Source organism: Oryzias latipes, chromosome 4 (assembly GCF_002234675.1).
Source record: "Oryzias latipes chromosome 4, ASM223467v1".
NCBI classification, from domain to species: domain Eukaryota; kingdom Metazoa; phylum Chordata; class Actinopteri; order Beloniformes; family Adrianichthyidae; genus Oryzias; species Oryzias latipes.
In genome coordinates, this window is record NC_019862.2 from 23,729,394 (window position 1) to 23,752,856 (window position 23,463).

At 41.9% G+C, this 23,463-nt stretch overlaps 1 protein-coding gene across 2 annotated transcripts; it reads left to right on the plus strand.

Annotated features, from left to right (window-relative positions):
- Window positions 1–137: 137 nt before the first annotated feature.
- orc1 (origin recognition complex subunit 1) lies at window positions 138–19,346 on the plus strand. 2 transcript variants are annotated; one of them, XM_023954430.1, is made up of 17 exons: window positions 141–457; window positions 769–896; window positions 1,612–1,784; window positions 2,164–2,599; window positions 2,676–2,931; window positions 4,499–4,561; window positions 5,563–5,670; window positions 5,798–6,062; window positions 6,141–6,247; window positions 6,855–6,956; window positions 10,346–10,517; window positions 12,679–12,786; window positions 14,821–14,970; window positions 16,649–16,768; window positions 16,841–17,010; window positions 17,098–17,185; window positions 18,941–19,346. In XM_023954430.1, exons 1-17 carry the CDS (start codon window positions 363–365, stop codon window positions 19,133–19,135), a joined length of 2,736 nt encoding a protein of 911 aa, XP_023810198.1. In that variant the 5' UTR covers window positions 141–362; the 3' UTR covers window positions 19,136–19,346. The 2 variants fall into 2 exon arrangements, with proteins under 2 accessions (XP_023810199.1, XP_023810198.1); XM_023954431.1 differs by lacking the exon at window positions 12,679–12,786 and having other exon boundaries at window positions 138–457.
- Window positions 19,347–23,463: the final 4,117 nt, after the last annotated feature.

Sequence of the window (23,463 nt, forward strand, 5' to 3'; positions counted from 1 at the left end):
TTAGAGGTAGTCCTTTTTTTCTTTTATTATTTCTCGGTTTTGAATTCAAGTCGTGTGGTGTTATTTTATCTACGTAGTGTACATATATATATTTAAATCTATTGCGAGAATAAATATTTCTACATTGAAATCAAGTGCAGCGCGTTGGTGCAGTTTGATCATCCTATCGGTAGGGGGCGGTAAGGCGCGCAATGTGTTATCTGTCTCTGAAGGCTTTTCGCGGGAAATGCGGTTCCCTTCCCTTCGCTTCCCTCGGCTCTTTAAAACTCTCTAAAGTCCTGTTTATTTGTCACAAATTAAAATTCTGTTTCATCCTTAAATAACGTCTGCGGTGTTCTTGTGAAGGGATAGAGGAAAGCAGGATGAAATATTTGACAAGACGCAGAGCCAAACGCGTTTACGAGTGGCGAGGAAAACCTCTGAGTTTTAACAGGAAACTAAAAACCTACGAATATGGGTGAGTTTTATTTTGGTTTTACTATATTAGACTAACCTGTTACATTTTACGCTGCTGTGCTGCTATAAACATTATAAGATATAGCATGTTTTACTGAAATGTAGTAAAAATAAATGGCGGTACTACAGCAGAGTTATGAAAGTAAATATATATATATATATATATATATATATATATATATATATATATATATATATATATATATATATATATATATATATATATATATATATATATATATATATATAAATATAAATAAAAGGTCTCCACGCTTCTTACAGGATTGAGGTTTATTTATTTTTGTGTTTTAGCTCTCTAGTCATCAGCATGGAGGGGGTCCCGGGGACTATGGTCATTCAGCCCGGTCAGCACATCCTCATCGAAGGAGAAGATGACGACAACCCCTACGTGGCCAGAGTCCTCCAACTGTTTGGTGACGGTGAGTCACTCGCCGGCGGATGCACCACCACACCCAAAAGATGATGAAGAAAAGCGACAAAACTCACAACCTCTTTATATTCACAACTAAAAAAAAACCTTAAAGCAGGACGAAAAGGGCAATTATTTTACAGGATGGGCTTTTGAAAAAAGGCAAATGTTGCTGAAGTGTTTAGAAAACCACAGACGAGTGGACAGGCACACCAATGACGGGGATACTAAAGAGAACAGACGGGAATGAGAGGAAAACCCCACAGATGACCCCACACAGTTCACAGCAGCAGAAGTGATTGGCTAACGGTCATTCAGGACGGCCACAGAACTTTATCAAAAGAGGAAAGTTTGAAATCATTTCCTAAAAATTAAAGTGCTGTTTGCAACATTTTTACTCATAAATCAAAGTGATGTCTGATTCAATGTGTAAGTCAGGCTTTTACTTTGAAAATGCATTTTGCATTTTACTATTCAATATCAACATCGTTCATTTTTAAGTTAAATTTGATTAACTGAGTGGTGAATTTGGTCATGCATTTTAAACAGTGAATTTTGCAATCAACGGTTTAATATAAAGACAGAAATTTCCACTCCTTCTCTGTTAGAACTTTCTTTTAAAGTCGATTAAAGTCTCCTGCATTTGAAATGCTCCACTGAGTTTTTGTGTCAGATCTCTAATGAATTTGCTAAAGAGCCCAATTATGTCCACCCGCTTTCTTTAGAGAACCAGGAGCAGAAGAAGGCGCTGGTTCAATGGTTCGTCCGCTTGTCCGAGGTGCCTTACAGCAAGCGGACGCTGCTGGGCAGAGAGCCCCACCCCAAGGAAATCTTTTTTTACCAGGGACCCAGCTGTGAAAACGAGGTGGATGCTGAATCCATCCTGAGAGCCGTGCAGGTGAGCGTCCCGCCCGATACTCGTCTTTACGGGTTCATGACTTTATTTCTCTGAGGAAACTGCTCACGGCTTCATTTGAAAATGAAAATGCAGTTAAAAGGAACTGAACTCCAACAAAAGTCTAGATTAGCAGAGAAAACACGTTTGGTTGATAAGAAAATTGAGATTCTACAAAACGGCGATATTTAATTTAGTGTAAACCGTTAGCTAAAACAAGTTATAAGAGAAGGAATGACAGAGGATCATATCATAGCAGGAAGGCCGGCTTTGAGCGCGTGCAGAAATTCTTGTCAATCCTTCATAAAACAGGAAATAATGAGCTACTGGGATGTTGGAAAAGCTACTTGAGTTTTTAAGGGGGTTTTTTTGTGCCGTTTAGGTGAAACACGTGGACAACGCCGCTCCGTTTCCTGACTCTGACACGGAAGAAACGCTCTACGTGAAACTCTCCTGGGACTCCAGGAGGTTCAGCGTGCTGGACTCAGCTCAGCTTCAAAATGTGGATGAACGTTGCCCTCCTCTTACCCGCACCAAACCCTCCCTTCCTCCATCCCCGCCTCGCTCCCCGCCTGCGGCCACGCCCACCTCCAGAGCTCGGTCACTGCGCTCGCTGCCCACGCCGGACCCCGAGGTCATACGGAGGGCCGCGACGGCGGAGGTGCAATTCAGCAGCGCGAGCGTGGGGAAAGCAGCGTCCGTGGAGGTGGAGTCGCTTCACTCTGCCACCAAACTGTCGGCTTCAAAATGTCTGAGCGCCAAGAGGAGGAAGATGACCTCCAGGACGCCTGGCGTCCGTAAGAAGCTGAACCTCAGCAGTGAGTGTCTGCACACGACCTTCCAGACTAAAAAAAAAACAGTCTCCAAAAAATCTCAACAATCTTTTCCCACCAGGTCCAGAGAAATCCAAAGAGGACTTCCTGAACCAGCTCCTGGACGAGGAGCTGAACTCTGAGGTGAAGCTGGCCCACAGGCTGTCCTCCTCTTCCTCCTCCCTCCCGCTGTCTTCAGCCCTCACCTGCAGCCTCACGCCGCTCAGGAGCGCTCGCAAAAACAGTGCTGCTGAGGCAGCCAGCCGGCTGAAGCTGGCACCCGTCCGCCTCAACAGACGCTCCTCCACGGAGGACGACAGTCCTTCAGAGACCAGCAGGTGAGTTTTCTGCCTTCCTGTCGCACATTCGCTGTCCTCTGGCATGAAACCAACTTTATTTTCATGACCTGATTAAAAATAAAATCTATTTTTCTAATTAGAAAAACGTTGTTAAAACAGAAAAATACATCTCTACCAGATCACAAGTGAAAAGATGTGTTGCTAAGTATTGGTAGTTTAGTTTCTGTTGTGTTCAGAATCTGTATAATCAAAACCAGATCAGCTGTCTGACTCAGTGAAGGAGACTACAAGAATGCTGCCCTCTAGTGGAAGGATTGACATGTTCCAAATCTGATTGGTCTCCAGAGAACACAAAGACAAACCTTAATTTTGCTTTAAAAAGAATCTGGATCATCTCTGGAACCTTTGGACAATCGTTCTGTCATCTAAAGAGACGTGTGTCACCATCAATCTAGCTGTGACTACTACCATTGTAATATTTTAACACGGCGGCGGTAGTGTGATAGTCGGGTGTTGGAGAACTTCATCAGGATCTCAAGCAGCAAAAAAATAATCCAAACCCACCAGCAGGACCACACCTGACAGCTAAATGAATAATTTGGAGCAGACTGTACAATAATCTGAGATTCTGCTTTTGTTTTTTAAGCAGTTATGCCAGCAAACATCGTCCCCACGCAGAAGAAATGCTGCAGTTCTTGCTGCTGGATTTTTGCAGAGGCGGTTATTAGGTTTAGCATAAAAATCCCTTTATTTTCCTTGTTTCCTAAAGACGGCAGGATTGGCTTGAATCTCGTCGTCCTCCGTTCACACGTCTGTCGCACCGGATACAAACCAAAAGTTAAGGGAGGAAGTGTTTTTTTCTAAGCTGGAAGGAGTCAAAACAGCTAAAAAAAAACCTTTTGAGGTCTGAAACTGAAAACTGGAAATGAAACTCAAATTGATCAAATTTTTGATGACAAATATTAAAAAAGAAAACTATGAAGAAATTCTTTAGGAGAATAAAATACTGATAAAATTGACGTGTTTTGTGTTTTTAACATGTAACATTTTTCTGATGATGGAGGTCATTAGTAAAGAATATGAAGCTTAAAACTGCATTTATCGATAAACATCACCAACGTTGGGTTTATGTTTGTTTTCAGACGACTTTTGTAGCCGTAGTTTCAGTTTTTAGGAACAAAATATCAGATTTAGAATAAAAAAACTTTGCAAAGCTGATGTTAAAGGGCCAGCTTTTAAAAAAGAAAAATAAATTGTAGATGAAGTTTCAGGTGTGGTTGGGTATTTTTGGTTTTTACTTTTTAAAGTGTTTTTTAATGTAAATTAGTTTCAGGCCACAGACACACATTGGCGTCTCTTCAAGTTGAGGGAGGAGCCTAACGACAGTTTAACGAGCATCACCGTAGAAACAGGAAGGAAGGGTTCAGGTTTTTGGGGGAACACATTTAAAATGCGTCCTCCTGGAAACGTGATGGTTTCATTTCTGGGTTTTTATTGATTATTGCTGCATTGAACACTCTGTGTAGCCTTTAAATACAGATAAAAGGGGAAAAAAGCAACATTTGTAGGAGCAGAGGAGGATGATGTTTGTTGTGTTTGCTCACAGAGCTTCCACTCCGTCCCGAAGGAAAGAAGTGAAGAGCGTGAAGGAGCCGACTCTGGGCGTCCTGTGAGTCCCTCTAACCTCACATTCTGTTCATCGGTCCACAACTCGAGTGTAAAGACTTCTGCATGAAAGAGAAACTCCCAGCTAAGCTAACCAGAGAGCCGGTCTACAAAGTATATATATTTTTAGAAAATCTTAAAACTGCTCAAGAATACGTAAAATAGCAAAAAAGTTTAATCATAAAATTAAGTAGAAAGATGCTCACTAGAAACCTTAAATATAACAACAGCAAAGTGAACTTTGTCAATTTTACGGCTCATTTCACAGTTTTGTGCATCTAAAAAGCTCAGAAAGTTTAAATTCCAACTTATTTTGTGAAGTTGAAACACATCGGACCAGCGTAGTCCTGAACTTTCTAGAGAGAAAAAATACCCAAAGTTACAAGATGTTAAATACAAAGACTTTATAAGAAGATTTATTGATCTTGAAAAAAGTCTGCTTTAATGTTAAAAAGCAGTGATGCTTGTAAAAAAAAATAAAAAGGCTGGAAAAACTAAAACAAATTTTAGGAAAAAGGACTCAAACAGCCGCTATGCTACAGAAGCTTTGGAAAGTGTAAAATGACAAAGATTTCATGTTCAGATGAGGCAAAACATTCAAACTTACTAAACACAACAGCCTAATGTAGTGCCGAAGCAGTTTTATGAAACTATAATTTCTTGATCTTGGATGACAATAAGAAATGACAAAAGCTTAATTTTGGTATAAAACATTGGAGTTAATGAATAACTTCTTTAATATTGAATCTACTGAAGCAGTTGTTTTATAAAGAGCACGAAGGTTTAACCAAACCTTTGTAAAAACTGCACTTAAACTATGAAATATTATGTAAAAAGGTCATAATCTGCCAACATATTTATTAATAAAAGACTTATTCAGTTTGAGTTGAATAAATATAAGTTTTTTTTTCTTGCACATTTATTTTATAAAGACATACTTCGTACTTTTCTAACCCAGTTATTTCAAAATGCTGATTCATTTACTGACATTTTTTTTTCCTGCAGACCTGAGGCCGACTGCGAAAGCTCCCCAAACCTGCCGGTTGGCGCCACGCCCAGGAGCTCCAAGAGGAAGTCGGCGATGAAGGTGTCGTCTCGGATCAGAAAGCAGCTGTGAGTGGAGAGATCTGCCAGACTTCACTGACGTTAACCCAGGGCGGGGCCTCGGGTCACATGACTGCACCCCTCTTATGTTTTCATGACCGTAACCTTGATTTTTGTCTTTTCTGTGTTTCCTCAGGAATCTGCTGAACAGTCAGTTCGACCCAGACTCTGACGGAGACGACGAGGACGAGTTTGTTCCCTCCAAGAAGGAGCTGCAGAGCAGCAGTGAGGAGGAGGAGGAGGACCACCACAGTGACAGGGAGGAGGAAGCGGGATTCGACAGCGATGAAGAAGTGGTGAGAAAGAGGAGGCGGTCCTCTGCAGCGGCGCCTCAGACTCCTCGTTCTCGGCAGAAACCCCGCCCGACGACCCGAACGCCGAGGAAGACTCCGAGCAGGAAGGTGAGCCTGGATTCTGAAAGCTTCTCAGAGGAAGTCCGCTGTAGGGTCCTCACCTCTTCATCGCTTCTGCTTCTTCAGGCTCCTCCTAGCACGCCGCGGACCCCTCGCCACGCCACGCCCAGCATCCCCAACAGGTTACTGCCAACCCGACAGCCCGCCAACGTGCTGGAGGAGGCCAGAATCAGGTCAGGAATTATCCGGGTCCAGGCGTTTTTCCACAGCATGTTTATGCTTCTTAGTTTGGAGAAAATGTTTTTTTTAAATCTGAGAATATTCCAGATTTGACTTTCACCTGTCCTGATTTGATTTTACTACTTCAAAAACAACTTTTAGACTTTGAAGCAAAACCCAAAAACCCTGATGTGAAAATCCCAGCTGAAGATCAGAAAATGACACTAAAATACACACAAACAAGTACAGCAGGTGTAGAACATAAAACAGCAGTTTTCAGATTTCTTTAAAGTATTTGTTTCTAGATTTTAGTTTCATGTATTTTCTACTGAGCTGCTCTGCATTTTAGTTTATCTGATTTTTCATTAGCTTAGGTTTCTGCTTGTCTTGTAACCTCATGCCTCTCTTTATTCTTTTTTTTTTTGGTTATATTAACAATCCAGTCGTTTGATGTCATTTTTCTGAGCACGCTCAGTGTTAACAGCATTACCTGCAGCTGAAACGTTCCTCTATACAGTTTCAGATCCCAACTTGGATGCTAACTTGGATACATAGTAATGACAGTATTCAGAGCTCAGTGTTATTATTGTGGTTCCCCCACAATGCATTGCTGTTCCACAGGTTGCACGTGTCTGCGGTGCCGGAGTCTCTGCCCTGCAGAGAGCAGGAATTCCAGGACATCTACAGCTTTGTGGAGAGCAAGATCCTGGACGGCACTGGAGGGTGAGGCTGCTCACTACCTGAGACGGCTGTTTGATCAGGATGTGAGGATGATGATGGTTTAGGACAGGAGTGCAACCTTCATCACTTACATTCAGGTCCATTTTTCACTGACTACAACCCACTAGAAACCACAAAGACTTCCTTTAGAAAAATAAAACACCAATTTGGTTTTTCTTAACTTTACTATTATGATGAATAAATTGTTGTTTTTTGGCATAAAGAAAAAAATATACTTTTTTTAATATTATATAGTTTATAACTTTTAACTGAGCTTCACTTGCTTCCTTTCAAAGTAAAAGACACCCTGACCATATAGGACCATCTCCATGTATCTGAACCTAATGTCATTTTAATGTTTGTGCTGCATCTCAGCCAGAAATTCATTGATTTAACAAACTCAAATTAAATCAGAGCTAATTAAGTGACCGTACCAGATTTTTCAGACCTGAAATCCCTTTTTTTATGTTTTTTTCCAAAAATAGAAAAATCTGCCTTATGATCCAGTGATCCTTAATTCTGTGCTCACTGACCTCCAAATCATTTCTGGTGGTACATGGCGGACAAAAATCTATCCAGATGTTTTAGTTAGAATTTGGTAAACAAGAAGCTGCTCTGCTTGATGGTTACTGCACTCAGGAGCCCGGCAGAGTGAAGCAATGAGCTTCAACCGTTTAAGAATGAGTTGAATAGAGTTTACGGCTCCGGAGCCTCTGGTTACAGACCCCTGGTTTAGAAGGAGAAGTGCAGCTTTTCTTTCTCGTCAGCTTAGTTCATGTAGAGTTGGAAATAAGTACAGAAAGGAGGAGAATCTTTAAGCGTTAAAAAAAATATGGCTAGAATAATTAATAAAACATTGAAGTTCTGTAATTACTGCTAAATAAGCAAGAAGTTGAACTCAGCCCATAAAACTCAATATGAACCCCAAAAATTGTTGCTTAATACCAAATTAGCTGAATAAATGTAAACGTTGCTGTGTAGAAAAAGGCTCATAATATTTTATAATGTCCAAGTGTAAGAATGGAACAGATGGCTATAATGAATAAAATTTTACAATTACATGCTTAAATTAAAATCATTATCCTAAGATGGTAAATTAAAATGAGGTCATTAAAAAAATGAAAAGCATTAGAACAAGAAACGCCTTCTTTGCATTTATGCGCTAAAAAACTCAGGTCAACTTTCGCGACTTAAAGAAAATATGGATCCTTTTCATTTACTGTTTATGATGTTATTCTTTTGCATAAACGACGGTGCGATCTTACTAGTTAACTACATTTCAAGGGTTTTGACTCACAGTGAGGTGCCTGATGGGAGTTTCTACTCACTTCTTTAAATGTCCAGTAGAGGGCGCCAGCATAACACAGAAGAACGAGGAAACGCTTCAGGGGTTTAAACTTTAGAGCTTGATTTGATGTGGCTGATATTAGAACATTACATTTTTATCAAAAAATCTGGCAACAATGGTCATTTCCCACGTAAAATGATATTTAAAAGTTACATTTATGAGAAGTTTATGAAAAGCTTTGACATATCTTCACCAGATGGGAAAGTTTCTCACACTTTGCTGCTCAGTTGAGGCTATAAACTTGGCAGTTGTAATGAACTGCGGCAACCAGTAGCGGTTTTAGGCACGGGCCATAAGGGCGATAGCCTGGGGCGGAAAAATGACGGGGGGCGGCGCCAGCGGCTCAGCCCTTGTAAAATATTTTATGCACCACTATTGGTTTTTTTTTATATCACAGAGTTTGTAACAGCCTGAAACCTGGCGGCGCCCCCACCCCGCAGCTGCGCTCCCTCCTGTCTTTGAGAAGTAGACGCAAATGTGTTTTAGTAGGAGAAGGGAGGGGGCGTGGGGTGAAGAAGGAGAAGGGAGGGGGCGCGGGGTGAAGGGTGCAGGCTGAGAGGTGAGCACGGAGCGCAAACCTGGCTGGATCTTCTTCCAGAGGGGCGACGGTCACAGGCCGTGTAGCGAATTGGCGCCCCACGCGCTCCTGCTGGAAATGTGTGACGAGGGGGGGGGCTGCGGGTATAAAAAAGGTATAAAAAAATCATGCTTTTTGGGTTATTTTTGTGTGATATGCCCAAATAAAAAATGTGAAAACAAAACAATGTTTTCACTAAGGTGACAGTTGGTTTAGTCGACAGACTTGATACCTATGTCAGGACATTTATGCTAAATGCAAAAAAACATCTGAAATATGGAGAAAAAAGGTCAAAGCTGGTGCCCAATTTAGAAAGACAAGAGAAGAAGAGGAGAAAAGAGACAAAGAAAAGGGTATTATCGCATAGCTAGATGCACGTTTTCTAAATTCGAATGCTACCTGCCCTACAACAACAACAACAACGTTGCAGAGGAAAAATCTTGTTTGGTCTTTCATGACCAAAACTGAAGTAGGCCCAAATATTGTAAATAACGTAATTTTTAAGATTTTCTTCGTAACCCTTGTGCTATCCTAGGCACTTTAACATTGGGAGTTGGGTCATCTAGACCCACTAGACAGTGCTCTGAACCTTTTTTGTTCAATGATTTGTGATCTTCACTGGTGTCCATGGATTACATGAAATCTTTCCACCTTTATCCACCTTTGTCATGGTAGGGAGAACACCTCAATGGAAGGGGGGGGGATCATCTAAGATAGCACAAGGGTTAAACGTTTGCTCTGCCTTAACTTGTAACATTAGTTATGATTCGTGTGTCTGTCTGCTCTGCTGTAACACAAAGTTTTTGTTGTGTTTTATTGTTGTATATTAGTTCATAATGTTAAATAAGCTGTGATGGTAGCATGCTGCTGCTGCTGCTGCTGCTGCTGTTAGCTTTTCAAAACTCCAGTTGATCAAGTCATACCTGAGGTCACCAAAGTCTCAGGAGCAACTCACTAACCTGCTGTTGTTAGTATCAATCATTCAGTAGGGGAGCAGATTTCATATGATGACGTTATTGACAAGCTTGCATCAGGAAGGCCACAAAGGTTAGGTTTTAGTTAGTGTTTTCTGTTCTTAGTGCTGCAGTTACATTTATTCTAATGTGTTATTAGTGTGATTTGTAGTTTATGATATTTATTTTAGATTATTTATTTGTGTTTGATTAAATATTTCCTAACTGTATTTTTGCCATGCTGATAGTCTTTTAATTTTTATGTTCCGATAACTGTTATAATGCATTGCAGAATTCTGATAAACATCTTTTTTTATATCAATTTCTTAGTTTCAGTTACAGTAAATGGACAAAGTGACCCTATGGGGGGGGGCGCCAGAGGAGGGTCTCGCCCGGGGAGTAATTCAGGGTAGAACCGCCACTGGCGGCAACCACAGCTCTTTTCACCAGTTTCTCCCCCACCAATGCTGCGCTCTGTCTCCCCCCCCCCCCCCCCCCCCCCGCCGTGTCTCAGGTGCATGTACATCTCGGGCGTGCCGGGAACGGGGAAGACGGCCACCGTGCACGAGGTGATGCGCTGCCTGCAGCACGCAGCCGACGTGGACGAGATCTCGCCGTTTCACTTCATCGAGATCAATGGGATGAAGATGACGGACCCTCATCAGGCCTACGTCCAGATTCTGCAGGTGGAGGATCTCTTCATTCAATCTTAATTTATAAGTACTACCCTCGCTCCAAAGGTTCCACCTTAACTTGATTGAAAGCTAAATTTAAAAATAAAAAGACGCTCTAATCCAGGGGTGGGCAAACTACGGCCCGCGGGCTGCATCCGGCCCAACTCCAGGTTTGGTCCGGCCCTCTGAACAATATCAGAGACCCATGTTTTTTTTTGTTTAATCTGGCCACACGATCAAGACGTGACATTTTCTTCCCCCCTTCTGCAGACTGTGTCCCGATTTGAAACCCTCTAAACTCTCTGTCAAATAGAACAGAAGACATCTTTCATTTCTGCACCGCAGTTCATCTTTCCCAGTTTAGCTCATTCTTTTAGAGCTATCATGCTGCCTTTTTCAAACAGCGCACCCTGTCCTGTGTCCTGATTGGCTGGAGACCTTGTCAATCAATCTCCTCAGTCCGTGCCGTCTCTCCCGTTCAGAAACGCGGAGCTCTTTAGATTACAGAAATCTGTGATCGATGATCAGATCTTTGTTTTCATTCGAAGATCCTGGACCTCATTTCTATAAAGGTTTGAGAATTTAAACAAGAGAAAAGGGTGAAAATGTTCATGTCTGTCTGAGAAATGTTTATAAAGTGTGCAGTTAGAAGTTTTACTGCCATAAATGTCTGTAATCATTCTCCCTGGATTTCACCAATCACGGTTATATTTAGAACGTAACTCCTGCAATAAACAAGGGAACTCTGTACCGGTGAAGAGGTAGCAGATATATGCGTAGCTGCAGCAGAAGACATGGAAATTTGCTTTTTCGTTAATAATGGATGAGAAACAGACGTGCAGGACTCAGCCCAGCTGCGCAATCTGAGACGTGAGGAGCTGCAGCGCTCTGAGAGTCTTTTATTGGGATTATGAAAGGAGAGGATCGACTATTTATTGTATTTTTTTAAATGTATCAGTATATTTTTCTTGAATTTTTTGTCTTTGAAAATCATTGAGTGTTATTTGGTCGTTGTTTTATTTCATAAATAATGTTATTTATTTTATTAAAAGGATCATGAATGAATTAAACTTTATCAATACAGCACTTTACAACTCCTTTGAGGTACCAAAGAGCTTCACAATAAATAAAAAAAAAGATCTAAAATGGGAACAAACGTTTTAAACTCAAAACTCTAGACTATTCTGTTTTAGAATATAATTTTCAATCCAAATGTTTTCATCTACATTCCATGTTATATCATTCTGACTCCACGCATCTGCTCATGGTCCGACCCTTCTATCCAATTTTAGAACCCAATGTGGCCCCCCGAGTTAAAATAATTGCCCAACCCTGCTCTAATCTGAAGAGAAGTCTGGTTACCATGGAGATTGATCCTGTGCTGCCTCTGCTGTGAACTTGGTGCGTAAGTTGAGGAATGAAGGTCAAACATTCAGGCCTGTGTTAGAAAACTCTTCATTTAGTCATTCTGGACGTCGTCTATGAAGTTGATCTAATCCTAAACTTGACTAAATTAAAGATAAAAATTCTTCTTAGTCTTTTTTTGTTTGTTATTGTTTTGTACTGTTAAAAATCCTCTTTTCCTGCAACATGTTGCTCTCCTTTAAAAATTGCACTTTTTCTTTCAAAACAAGCATGAAAAAACTAAACCAAACTGTTATCTTGTAAAATTAAGTTCCAAAATTTAAAAGGGTAAACTGTTAGTTAAAAACATAAATAAATGAAGGCAGGGAGAAGTTGTGTGTTAATTATATTTTCCAATTTTTCCAAATGCAACACAAAACAGGAGCGATCAATAGAAATGTGTACATCAGGATTTTCTAGAAAAGCTGCAGGTTGTTCATCACAAAGGGAATAAACTGTTCTGTTAAACCCTCAAACATAAAGGTCTGTGCAGCTGAGCATCACCATTTTCACCACTTTGAAAAATTGTTGTCATAGTTACCCAAGTGAATGACTGTGAAACCACAGACAAGCTGCTAAAGATCAATTCAGTGATGCTTGTAAAGGAAGCAACGAGAGTTTCAATGAAAAACATTGAAACTGAAAGTTCATTGTGTTTCACGTTGACTTTGTTTCACAGCAATCAGCTGTTTGTGGGTTATTTGTTTAGAAGCGGCACTTCAGTGATTTTTTTTTCATTCAGTTGAATGACTGTACACGCTCTCTGCAGAAGCTGACGGGTCAGAAAGCCACCGCCGATCACGCCGCAGCGCTGCTGGAGAAGAGGTTCAGCAACCCGGCGCCCAGAAAGGAGACGACTGTTCTGCTGGTGGATGAAGTGAGAAAACCCGCATCAGAGCTCCTGTGCAGCAGGAACTGAATGAGCTTTATGCTTCGGTTTAGAGCCAATCTGCTCGTCCGGAGAGGATTTTCAGAGCAGGGACGGGACCCCCCAGGGGCTCAAAATTGAAAGAGGGCAGCATGTGCAGACATTTGTTTCTTCACACCATTAAGGAATTTTAATGTAAAATCTTAAAATAAAATATTTATGTCATATATAATGCACATCAGTGGAAATCAGACTTTATTAACTCTGTTCACAGTAACACGCTACACACAAGTGTTCACAGTGTTGACATTTACTGTACCTGTGAAGCTCCGTTCACCGTCACCCTCTGCAAAGCGCGTTCAAGCGGCCACTGCCAGTAAAAAGTCCATGTAAACGAACACAAACACACACATTTTGGGCTTCCTTGTTTACAACTTTCACATTCATATGTAGCTCTGCAAGTTTTAATGACCATTTTCAGACTCTTCACACAAACGTGTTGCCATTGAACGAACGTTGGCAGCTAAACCAGGGCGAGGACTCGTATTTGGTAAAGACGCGGTGGCAACTCGCCAAAACTCAAACTCTAGCTGGTTTATCTGTTTTTTTCCCAGACACATTGACGAGCCTGACGACGTCTCCAGTTGTTTCTTAATCCATATCCGCGCTTGCAAGGATGCTAGCGATGAAGTGAACAGTTTTGTTTCGTGCCTAAATCGCGAGACTAGCACCGCTTTGACATTTCAGGTTCTGCTGTGGTGAAGAGAGCGCAGAGCCAGAAAGCGAAGCTCTCAATTTACCGGTTGATCTATGTTGCAATACTTGCCTGCGGTCATGACCAAAAGACGAGAACCCTGATTACAAGCGGCTGAAATGAGCTTCCTCCGTAGGGTGGCGGGGCGGTCCCTTAGAGATCGGGTGAGAAGCTCGGTCACCCGCGGAGAGCTCGGAGTAAAACCGCTGCTCCTCCACATCTAAAGGAGCTAGTTGAGGTGGCTCGGGCATCTAGTTCGGATGCCTCCTGGACGCCTCCCTGGAGAGGTGTTCCGGGCATGTCCCACTGGGCGGAGGCCCCGGGGAAGTCCCAGGACACGCTGGAGAGACTATGTCTCTCAGCTGGCCTGGGAACGCCTCTGGGTTCCCCCAGAGGAGCTGGAGGAAGTGGCTGGGGAGAGGGAAGTCTGGGCATCTCTGCTCAGTCTGCTGCCCCTGCAACCCGGTCCTGGATAAGTGGAAGAATAACAACAACAACAATATTTGTAATGATAAAATTAAAAAAACACCGAGGGTTCTGGGGCCCTTTTTAATACAAGGCAAAAAGGGGCCTGTGCTCGGACACCCAAGGCCCTATGTGTGCATGTGCCTGGACAGAAATGCTCTGTGCATGTCTAGGCATTTGCTCTATGATGATGGCAAAAGGCCTGTGACAGGGTTCTGACTTTTCCCTATCAAAGAGAAGAACCACACGGAGGATGAGAACTTTTGCTAGACTTCTGCAGAAGGAGAAGCCCGTCTGTCTCAGCGCAAAGCGTTTGCTGCTGGCTTCAGAAACTCATTCAGAACAAGAATTTCTTTGAATCCTCAGGAGGTGGAGGTGGTGGCTGTAGTGATGATCTCGAGCTGTCAACGTTTCTCTTAGTTCTGGCTCTGCATTGACTAATGAAACAGATTTTCTTTTCTCAGTCATTTTGATGTGGCTCACATCTTCACGAAAGCAGCTGTCACCTTGGGTTCACTGTGAGAGTCTGTGTGAATTTGAATTTGTGGTTTTTTGGGGGTAGGACTGGCGCATAGGAAACCAGGGTTCCATTCTCAGGGGGCCCCAATGAGCTTCATTCAGTCTGGGTCCTTTGGCCAGACCCTTCACGCTGCTCAAGCCTGAAACTAACTTAAAACCTTGGATAGCGACGCGAGAATGTTAAACCTGGCAGCCCGAAATGTTCATACGTGCACGCTTACATCGATTTTTCCTTGGAAGCGGTCGCTCAGACGTTTTTGAGCCCCGTGTAAAAGTAGCCTAACAGAATCTTTCGATCCTTGCAGTTGGACCTGCTGTGGACGAGGAAGCAGAACGTCATGTACAACCTCTTCGACTGGCCCAGCCGCCGCCACGCCCGCCTGGTGGTGCTGGCCATCGCGAACACCATGGACCTGCCGGAGAGGATTATGATCAACAGAGTGGCCAGCAGGCTGGTGAGAGCAGAGAGCGTTCGTCCCGCAGCAGGTCGTTTGCTGCTGAAACCAAGAATTTCTCTGAATCCTTGATGCAGCGAACTGTCAGATCTAGTTTCATTTAGACTGTGAACTTCACCACTTCTGACAAACATGACGGATCTGTTTCTAGGATGATGTGAGTCAAAGTCACAGATGTGAAACTTTTAGAAATAAACACAAACGTTCTCAATTCCACCGCTGCATTTCATTTACTGCAAATTATTTGTCTTATTTTATTTTAGCAGTTTTTTAAAGTTAATGTAATTTAGTTTTTTTTCTAACCGTACTTTTATATAATAGATTGTATTATTGTTATTAGTTTTTCTTATTTTATGTTTTTTTTTTGGTTAATTTATGCTTTCCTAGCTCATTATGTCCCACAGTCCTGAACTGTAACGACCAGATTGTTTCCCCAGTTCTTGGTTCTTACTGCGCCTTTGAGGGAACCCCCCCACACACACACCCACACACACACACACACACACACACAGACTCATAAATTCCTCTGAATTTCTCCTCACCTCCTACACGGTGAAAATTAAAAAAAAAAGAAAAGGTTTGACATCAGTCAAAAGAAGTAATGAGGCCTAAATCTATAATGAAGCTACTAAATATATTTCAGACTCCACTAATGAAACAAAAACACACAGCTGGGATAGCTGTGAAATTATTATGGGATGGCCACAGGGCCTGTGGCTTTGTGGCCATTTTGTGACAAAGTGTGAAATTGAGTCCATCTCATATTTTCTTACGCTTAAAAAAACAAAATTTTACACATGCGCCACCAGGTCAAGTCTACAACCACAAATGACGTTTTGTTGACCTTTGACCTTGGGAATGGGGGGGAACCATTTTCAATCGGAAGAAAAACTCAAACTGAAACTCCTCCCATGGATTTGAATCTGTTGCCTCCTAACTCCTCCAGATTAATTAGGACTAGACCCCCCCAAAATAAAATGGTTGCTATGGAGCTACAATCAACAGGAACCCGTCATTTTTGGAAAGTGTGTGTTTGTTTGTTTGTTTTTTATGAATTTGTCACCTGCAGCTCTGACCAGGGTGGCAGAAAGGGGAGTGAGGGGCATGTAACAGCCACTACAGGGCAGGTCCAAAGGGTGGGGCATACAACATCGCTCACAGCTTTGATTTTAGTTTTTAGGTTTTTAAATCTTTTTTTATTATCCTGACATTTTTTTTACAGTAGTTGTACAGCCAGTTTACAGACAAAAATTAAATTAAACTTACAACTTCAAATTAAATTACATTAAATTAAATTACAACTTCAAAGTCGTAAATTCACAAAAAAAAGTCATAGCTGTTAAATGTCGAGGAGAAAGTCGTAAATTTATAACTTTAAATCTCATGATATTACTTTTTTGTGTTTTTTTTTTTTGGTCTCATTCTTGTTTTATTTTGAATTCTGTGTGACGTCTGTTCTGTTCTCATTGCCTCTTGACGTTTTGCTCCGGCTTTAGTTTCTTTGCTCCGTCCAGCTTCATGATGAACAAATGTTTCTGTCTTTGCTGGTCGTGGTAGTGAGAGGAGTGCTGGAAGGTGGTTTCTGAGCATCTAAGTGCTGGAAGGTGGTTTTCTGAGCATCTGTGTAGCTATGATGCAGAGCTCGTCCTTCCCTGAGCTGCTCTGTGGATGTTTCCAGGGTTTGACCAGGATGTCTTTCCAGCCGTACACCTTCAAGCAGCTGCAGCAGATCATCACGTCGCGTCTCAACAAGGTGAAGGCCTTCGAGGAGGACGCCCTGCAGCTGGTGTCCAGGAAGGTAAGAGGACCTCTCCTGCTCCGCCCCCGACCTCTGTGTCCCTGCATGTCTCAGGGTTTTCTGCCCCTGCAGGTGGCGGCCCTGTCGGGCGACGCCCGCCGGTGTTTGGACATCTGTCGCCGGGCAACGGAAATCTGCGAGCACTCAGCCGCCGACCCTTCGGCTGCGGGGTTGGTGGCGATGAGTCACGTGATGGAGGCCTTGAATGAGATGTTCTCTTCAGCGTACATCACTGCCATCAAGTGAGGCTCGGCCGTCTGACAGGATTCCTGAAGTAGCTCCAGGGTTCAGATCATGTGACCCCCCCCCCCCTTCCCCACTGTTTCCAGGTGTGCGTCTCTGCAGGAGCAGCTCTTCCTGCGCGCCGTCATCGCAGAGTTTCGTCGGCTAGGATTGGAGGAGGCCACCTTCCAGCAGGTCAGCGATAAACCCGCACAATAACCCACACGATAAACCCAAATCCTCAATGTCTGTTTGTATTGCTTTCTGTCTAAAAACATGAGTGAGCGGTTCTGAAGACACGGCCAATCTGATGAATTGATTATGAATCACAAGATTGCAATATGAGCTGATTCTGAATTGAAAAGGATTTTATTCCATTTTGAATTACTGTAATATAATTTAAAAAAAACATATTTTTGGCTTGGTAAAACATTTTTCCACATAATTAGTGATTTAAAACAACAAATTTGTTACTTTAAAGTAGAAAGACTTTTGGCTGAAAAGATGAAAGAGATCTCTCCATAAATTGAACAAATTAGTTTCCTTCATTTTAGTGAAGGTTTAGTTTTCACTACAGGTTTCCTTGTTTATTGTTCTAAAAATAACCCTTGATGGAAAAATCCGTGAGGTTTTTAGATGTTTTAAGGTTTTAAACCCCCACTACACACTTTACACTTTTCTCAGACAGACGTGAACATTTGGGACACGTTCAGCCTCTCGAACAGTTGAAGAAAAACAAGAATCCAGTGTCGTAGAACTAAAACAAAGAACTGATTCTGATGGAAGATATCCTTCAGCGAGTGTTTTCCTGCAGCCTCCAGCAGTCACACACGTCTACTAATGTTTCAGATTCTCATTGCTCAACAGCGCTGCAGAGCCACTCTTGGTTTCAAGTTACAACCTCCATGAAAAGATCTGTAACATTTGTTTCTCCTGCCGTTTGTGTTGAGGAGCCAAGTCTTTGTTGTTGTCAGTAAACACAGAATTGTGGGTAATCTACTGGTTTCAGCTTTAATCACATGTGGGGTTTTTCTGCTCAACTCCGCCTCTGTAATGTTTCAAGGCACTTCTGATAAATTCCATACAAACTGCCTATTATATCCATTAGATACAATTTTTATACATGTTCTATGAATTAATTCTGTTGCATTTATCATCCACGTATTAAAGTCCGCGTGTTAAAAACATGTAGTGTTATTTTAAACCGGTCTGTGATCACATGTAGTCGACACAGAAGAGCTCATTAGCATATCATGATAGCATCAGTGTGTAACGACACCGCTGTCTCCAAATCAACACTTTTGACTAAACTTTCTGTTGCTGCTGTAAGTCCAACAGGTTCATCCTTCAGTTCTTTCTGGATCCTGGTAACAGATCATCAGCTGAAGCTGAAGCTACATGGGGGCAGAAGTTACGGGGTTGGGGGGGGGGGGGGGTTGGCTTCTCGTTGTGTTGTGCACCAGTTTTGTTTAGTTTTTTTTTCTGCCTCGATGTAGCTCCTCTTTGCTTGCTACTGTTTTCACATTTTCGCTCTGTTAGGGACCGACGGCCTGACTTTACTCAGAACAACAGGAGAGAGTCGGGAAAATAAAATCTCAATTTTCCCTAAAATAAATCGTCTAAAACAACAAATTTGAATTAATCGATTAAAGCGATTAATCCTGCAGCCCATCACAGCTCATCACCTGCCCTGTAGATATGATGAGAAGGGAACTGCTTCCATCTCCTAGGAGGCCGTTTGATTGGCTGGAATTTCTTTGCGGCTGACCGGTGGAGCTTCTCTATTGATTTCTCTGACCTCCTAGACCAGTTTTTGTCTTCTTAAGGGCTCTCACTACATGCTGATGGACTGCAGACACCTCATGTCTGTTGAGTAAACCTTTGGATTCATCCACCATCCAGTCAGGGTTGTCTGTTTTCAGTAGAGCGGTCGCTGTGTCTGCTCTGCAGGTTTTGGTGCAGCACCAGGCTCTGTGTCGAGTGGAGGGTCTGCAGCCGATCGGCGTGTCTGAGAGCCTGGCGGTATGTCAGCGTCTGGGAGCCTGCCGGCTGCTGCTGCTGGAGCCCAGCCGCCTCGGCGTCCTTCAGCGCGTCCGCCTCAACGTGAGCCAGGACGACGTGCTGTACGCCCTGAAGGCCGACTGATCAAATCCCGCTAAAGTCTTTCCAGCAGAAGCTAGAACCCGTTTAAACCTCCAGGATCCCACCTGCAGCAGAAACCTGCAGAAACAAAAGGTTTCTGTTTTATTTTAAACCACTTTTTATGAAAGACTGTGATTTTACCGGAACATTTGCTGCTTTTATGACTCAAGTTTTTGCTTAAATCTGTAATAAATTTCCTGAAACATTTCAAGAATTTGATCGTGCCTGATTTAATTTTAGACTGAGCAGAAACCGATCTGCACTTCAGACTTCTCCAGACAGACAGACAGCTCTGTTTGAAGCAGAACTGTCTTTTTTCAGTTTTCTGCACAGTCATGTTTCAGCCCTCCTAGACTTTTAGAATTTTAAAAACTTCCCACAGTCTTCAGCTTTGAACATCCTAAATCTTTTTCTGATGGAGGACGCCGTCTGTGGACAGCAGCAGCGGCGCTGCAGCACTTTAGAGGACGAGTCATCAGACATGAAAATACAGATTATCTAAGAAAGCACAAAGAAATGGAAGTCACACAAAGTTTTTGTTGCATTTTATTGTTTCAGAAAGTTTAATTTCACATCCTCAGGTCAGCTCTTATGCCAAGTGGACAAAAAGGGATGTTTTTGTATCAGATTAGGATTATCGGTGCCATCTTCCTCAGTTTTGACGGCGAGTCCTGCTGTAAACAAAACAGATTGATCAGAAACTCGTGACATTCATGAAGTCCAGAGAAAAACGGAACAATAAAATATGGACATTAAGGTGAAGACAGTATTTCAAAGTAAAAGCACTCTAAAGCATGGAAGACCAGGAGCAACTTTAGAAGATAACAAAATGTGAAAATAAATACATTTAGGAAATATAGTCATGATCAAATTGGATAAATTAAGAGATTATTTTAGATTTTAGATTATTTTATAAACATTTGCTTTAAATCCTGATTGTTTTTATAAAACGTATTCATTTATTCAAAGTCATTAAGTTTTTTAGTTGAATTCCTATCAGCAAACAAATCTTGATTTCTGCAGAACTGCTATGTAAAAATGTAACTGTAGCAGCAGACTGCACCAAGAAACCTCACAGAATTGATGAGGACACAACAACTGTAAAGGAGTTGAAACTACAGATAAAACTTAGACATTCACCTACAAACTTGGGGAAAGATCATGAGCCTTTAGTCACTACTGTGGGATGTGGATATGTGTGTCTTTATAGTTGGTGGATCTGATCAGCCATGGAAGTTTTTTTTTTTTTAACCTATAAATCAAAGTAAAATGCAATTCTCAATTTAGAACATTTTGCATCTTCAGTCTGCAGATGCAAATGTTCCTCTCTCACTCTGTTAGTTTTTGAGTGTTATTGGGTTTATTCTGTATGTCTGAAAGCATTTCTTTCAGCAAACGTTTTGTGGCACTGATAAAAACTCCATTTAGTGGATGTCAACAGTTCAAGCAGAAACTTCCTGCTGTGTTGAAAAAACTAGACTTCTACACAAACACACCTGCGTCTTTGCAATATGGCAGAGAGCCTTTCTCTGTTACAGTAGCAGATCACCACAACGACGAGGATGAGGATGAAGAGGATGATGAGGCCAACAATGATGAATGGTGAAATGCTCTGCAATGTTTGATCCAATGCTGGGTCTGAATTAAAATTAGAGGAAAAACAGTTCAAAACCAAAAGTGATCATAAATCATCTGAATGAACTCCAGAACACTGATATGTTTTGATACTTTACAGAAGATTTAGAGACGCTTCTCGATTTTCTGATCGGGTTTCCAGTTATTGATCTGACTAAATACTAACCAACCAAAACTTTATTTATAAAGCATGTCTTACGCACTACAAAGTAAGAAAATGAACCTAAATGTGTTTTCAGTGAGATGTAAACATGCATGTTATCCACGGACACCAAACCTTTTGGTTTCCTGTTTTTGTGTAACTTTTTAAGACGACCTCTGTCATGAATTGATACTTGATGAATGAATGAACAAATGGATGATTTAAGTTGAATGGAAATGACTCAAGTTTGGAAATGACTCGGTGAATTCCAGGTTGACATTTTTGGAACTCTGACTACGTTTAGAGTTTTGACTCCAAACTACTAATTTGTAAATTTATAGAAAGTAAATTGTCCATCCATTCATTTACTAAAACTTCTGAATCCCTTTTGGGGTCTCAGGGTTGCTGGAGCCTATCCCAGATCCTGTTCTGAGTACACCATGGAGGGGTTGCTAGTTTATTGCAGGGCCATGCAATCACATTCACACCTAGAGACAATTTAGAGACATCAATCAATGTATGAAGCATGTGTTTGGACTGTGGGGGGAAGCTAGAGCTCCCAGAGAAAACCCACGCATGCATGAGGAGAACATGCAAACAGTGGCGCCACCAGGGCCACCCCAGTGGCCACCCCACGGCCACCGCACTAGCCACTATAAATTGTGGTAGCATAATTTATTCATTTCATCCCAAATGCACAGCAAGCAGGCGCCAAGTCGCTCTTATCACCTAAACCGGCCCTCACCCCCTCCCCTCCCTGCTGCCTTTGAGTGCGCAGACATCTAAAGACGAGCCGCAAAAAAAAAAAAAAAAAAGACGTGGGGTTCACTTCCGCGTTCCAACCCTCAGAGCCTCCGGGCCGGTTAGACAAAAGAACCAGTCGCAGTTCCTAAAGATGAACTTTCTTTACTACTTTTTCCTTAAGTCCAAAACGGCGACTGACCGCGCGTGTATGCGCTCCACACGCCCCCCCCCCCTCTCTCTCGTCCTGCATCGTGCAAGCACCGGTTTCAGCACGCTCGCGCGCGCGCGAGCGCGAGAACGCACGCAGGTACACACAATCACACATCCCAAAACACTACATATCTTTTCATGCCTGTTAACTATTTTCTGTGGGGTCTTTTGACAATATGTTTCTTTCTCTTTCGGCTTTTCCCATCAGGGGTCGCCACAGCGAATCATCCTTTTCCACCTCACTCTATCATGGACATCTTCTACCCTAACATTAGCAAACTTCATGTCCTCTGTTAAGACATTTTGACAATATGTTTACTGTACTTTAAATCACCTGATCTGTATTGTGTGCAAATACTTGGTGCAATAACGCCACATCATCAGCGGTGGTGGATGTGCCATTACTTTTTATTAATGTGTAAAAAAGGATGTCCTTGTCACACGCGCCTCTCATTTTATGGCACTATTTCAGCACTGGTTGTTGTGTTACCGCAACATTTTGATGTGTTTTTGTTTCCACAGAGTTACCTATAGTCAATTGATGCTTGTGTAAGTCAATTGTCAGAGAATGAAGAGAAATTCAACATATTTTCTTATTTTAAGAAGAAAAGTACAGCAGAATTAGCGAAAGAGATGGTAGGAGAGCAACAGAGGAGTAGTGAGGAGGAGGAAGATGAGACAGAGCAGCATAAATGACAGAAGAGAATGAGGAAGACAAAGATGAGACGGCATCAGACGAGGGACAGTCAGCATCATTGCTCAGAGAAGCAAGGCAGAACTCAGCTAAAGCGGCTCCACCTGTTCCTGGACCAACAGGTGAAGTTAGAATTATGTTGCCCTAATAATAAAACTGTTTCACGTTTATTAGCCTGAATAGAAATGTCCACAGAAATAATTAACAATTACCATGGAAGAGTATTGTTGTTATTATTATTTCAGAACAACTTATTTCACTTTTTGTTCATTATAGAAATCTCTCAGTCAAGAGCCGAACACCCAAGCAGACACACCTAAGCAGTAAATATAAACAAAACAAATAAAAATGTATCAGTAGTAATATATACTAATGATATCTACTAGTATCTAGTAGTTATTATACTAGTAGTATCTACTATAAGTCCATTTTCTACAAAATATCAGTAGGCATTTAACTTTCTGTTGGTTTTCTAAAGGTTATTTTTCTACGTTTAGTAGAATGAATTTTAAAAATATAGCTCATGGTTTTTGTGTGCCACCCCAAGATTTAAGGTGTCCCCCTACCGGCCACCCCCATGAACAACTTCTGGAGGCGCCACTGCATGCAAACTGCATACAAAAAGGTCCCAGTCGGGATTGGAACCAAGGACTTGTCACTGTGGGGGGGATGCAAACCACAGTGCTGCTGCCCCAAGTAAAATGTCAAATGATTTTATTATATGAACTACTGTATATTCATAACCTAATGCCATACACGCATCGCAGAAAAGTTAAACAACACTCACCCTTACATGTGGGACAGGCTGCAAAAAAGGAAACATGAAAGTTCAGTTTTCTGTTTTCCTTCTTGCTTCCTTTGGTCAAATCAAACGATTCATTTTCTCATTTATTCTATCAAATCAGA

Coding starts and splice junctions, on each gene's coding strand:
- orc1 (XM_023954430.1), top strand. CDS start 363: ATGAAATATTTGACAAGACGCAGAGCCAAACGCGTTTACGAGTGGCGA. Junction 2,932..4,498: donor AGTCCTTCAGAGACCAGCAG/GTGAGTTTTCTG, acceptor GTTTGCTCACAG/AGCTTCCACTCCGTCCCGAA. Junction 6,063..6,140: donor GGAAGACTCCGAGCAGGAAG/GTGAGCCTGGAT, acceptor CTGCTTCTTCAG/GCTCCTCCTAGCACGCCGCG.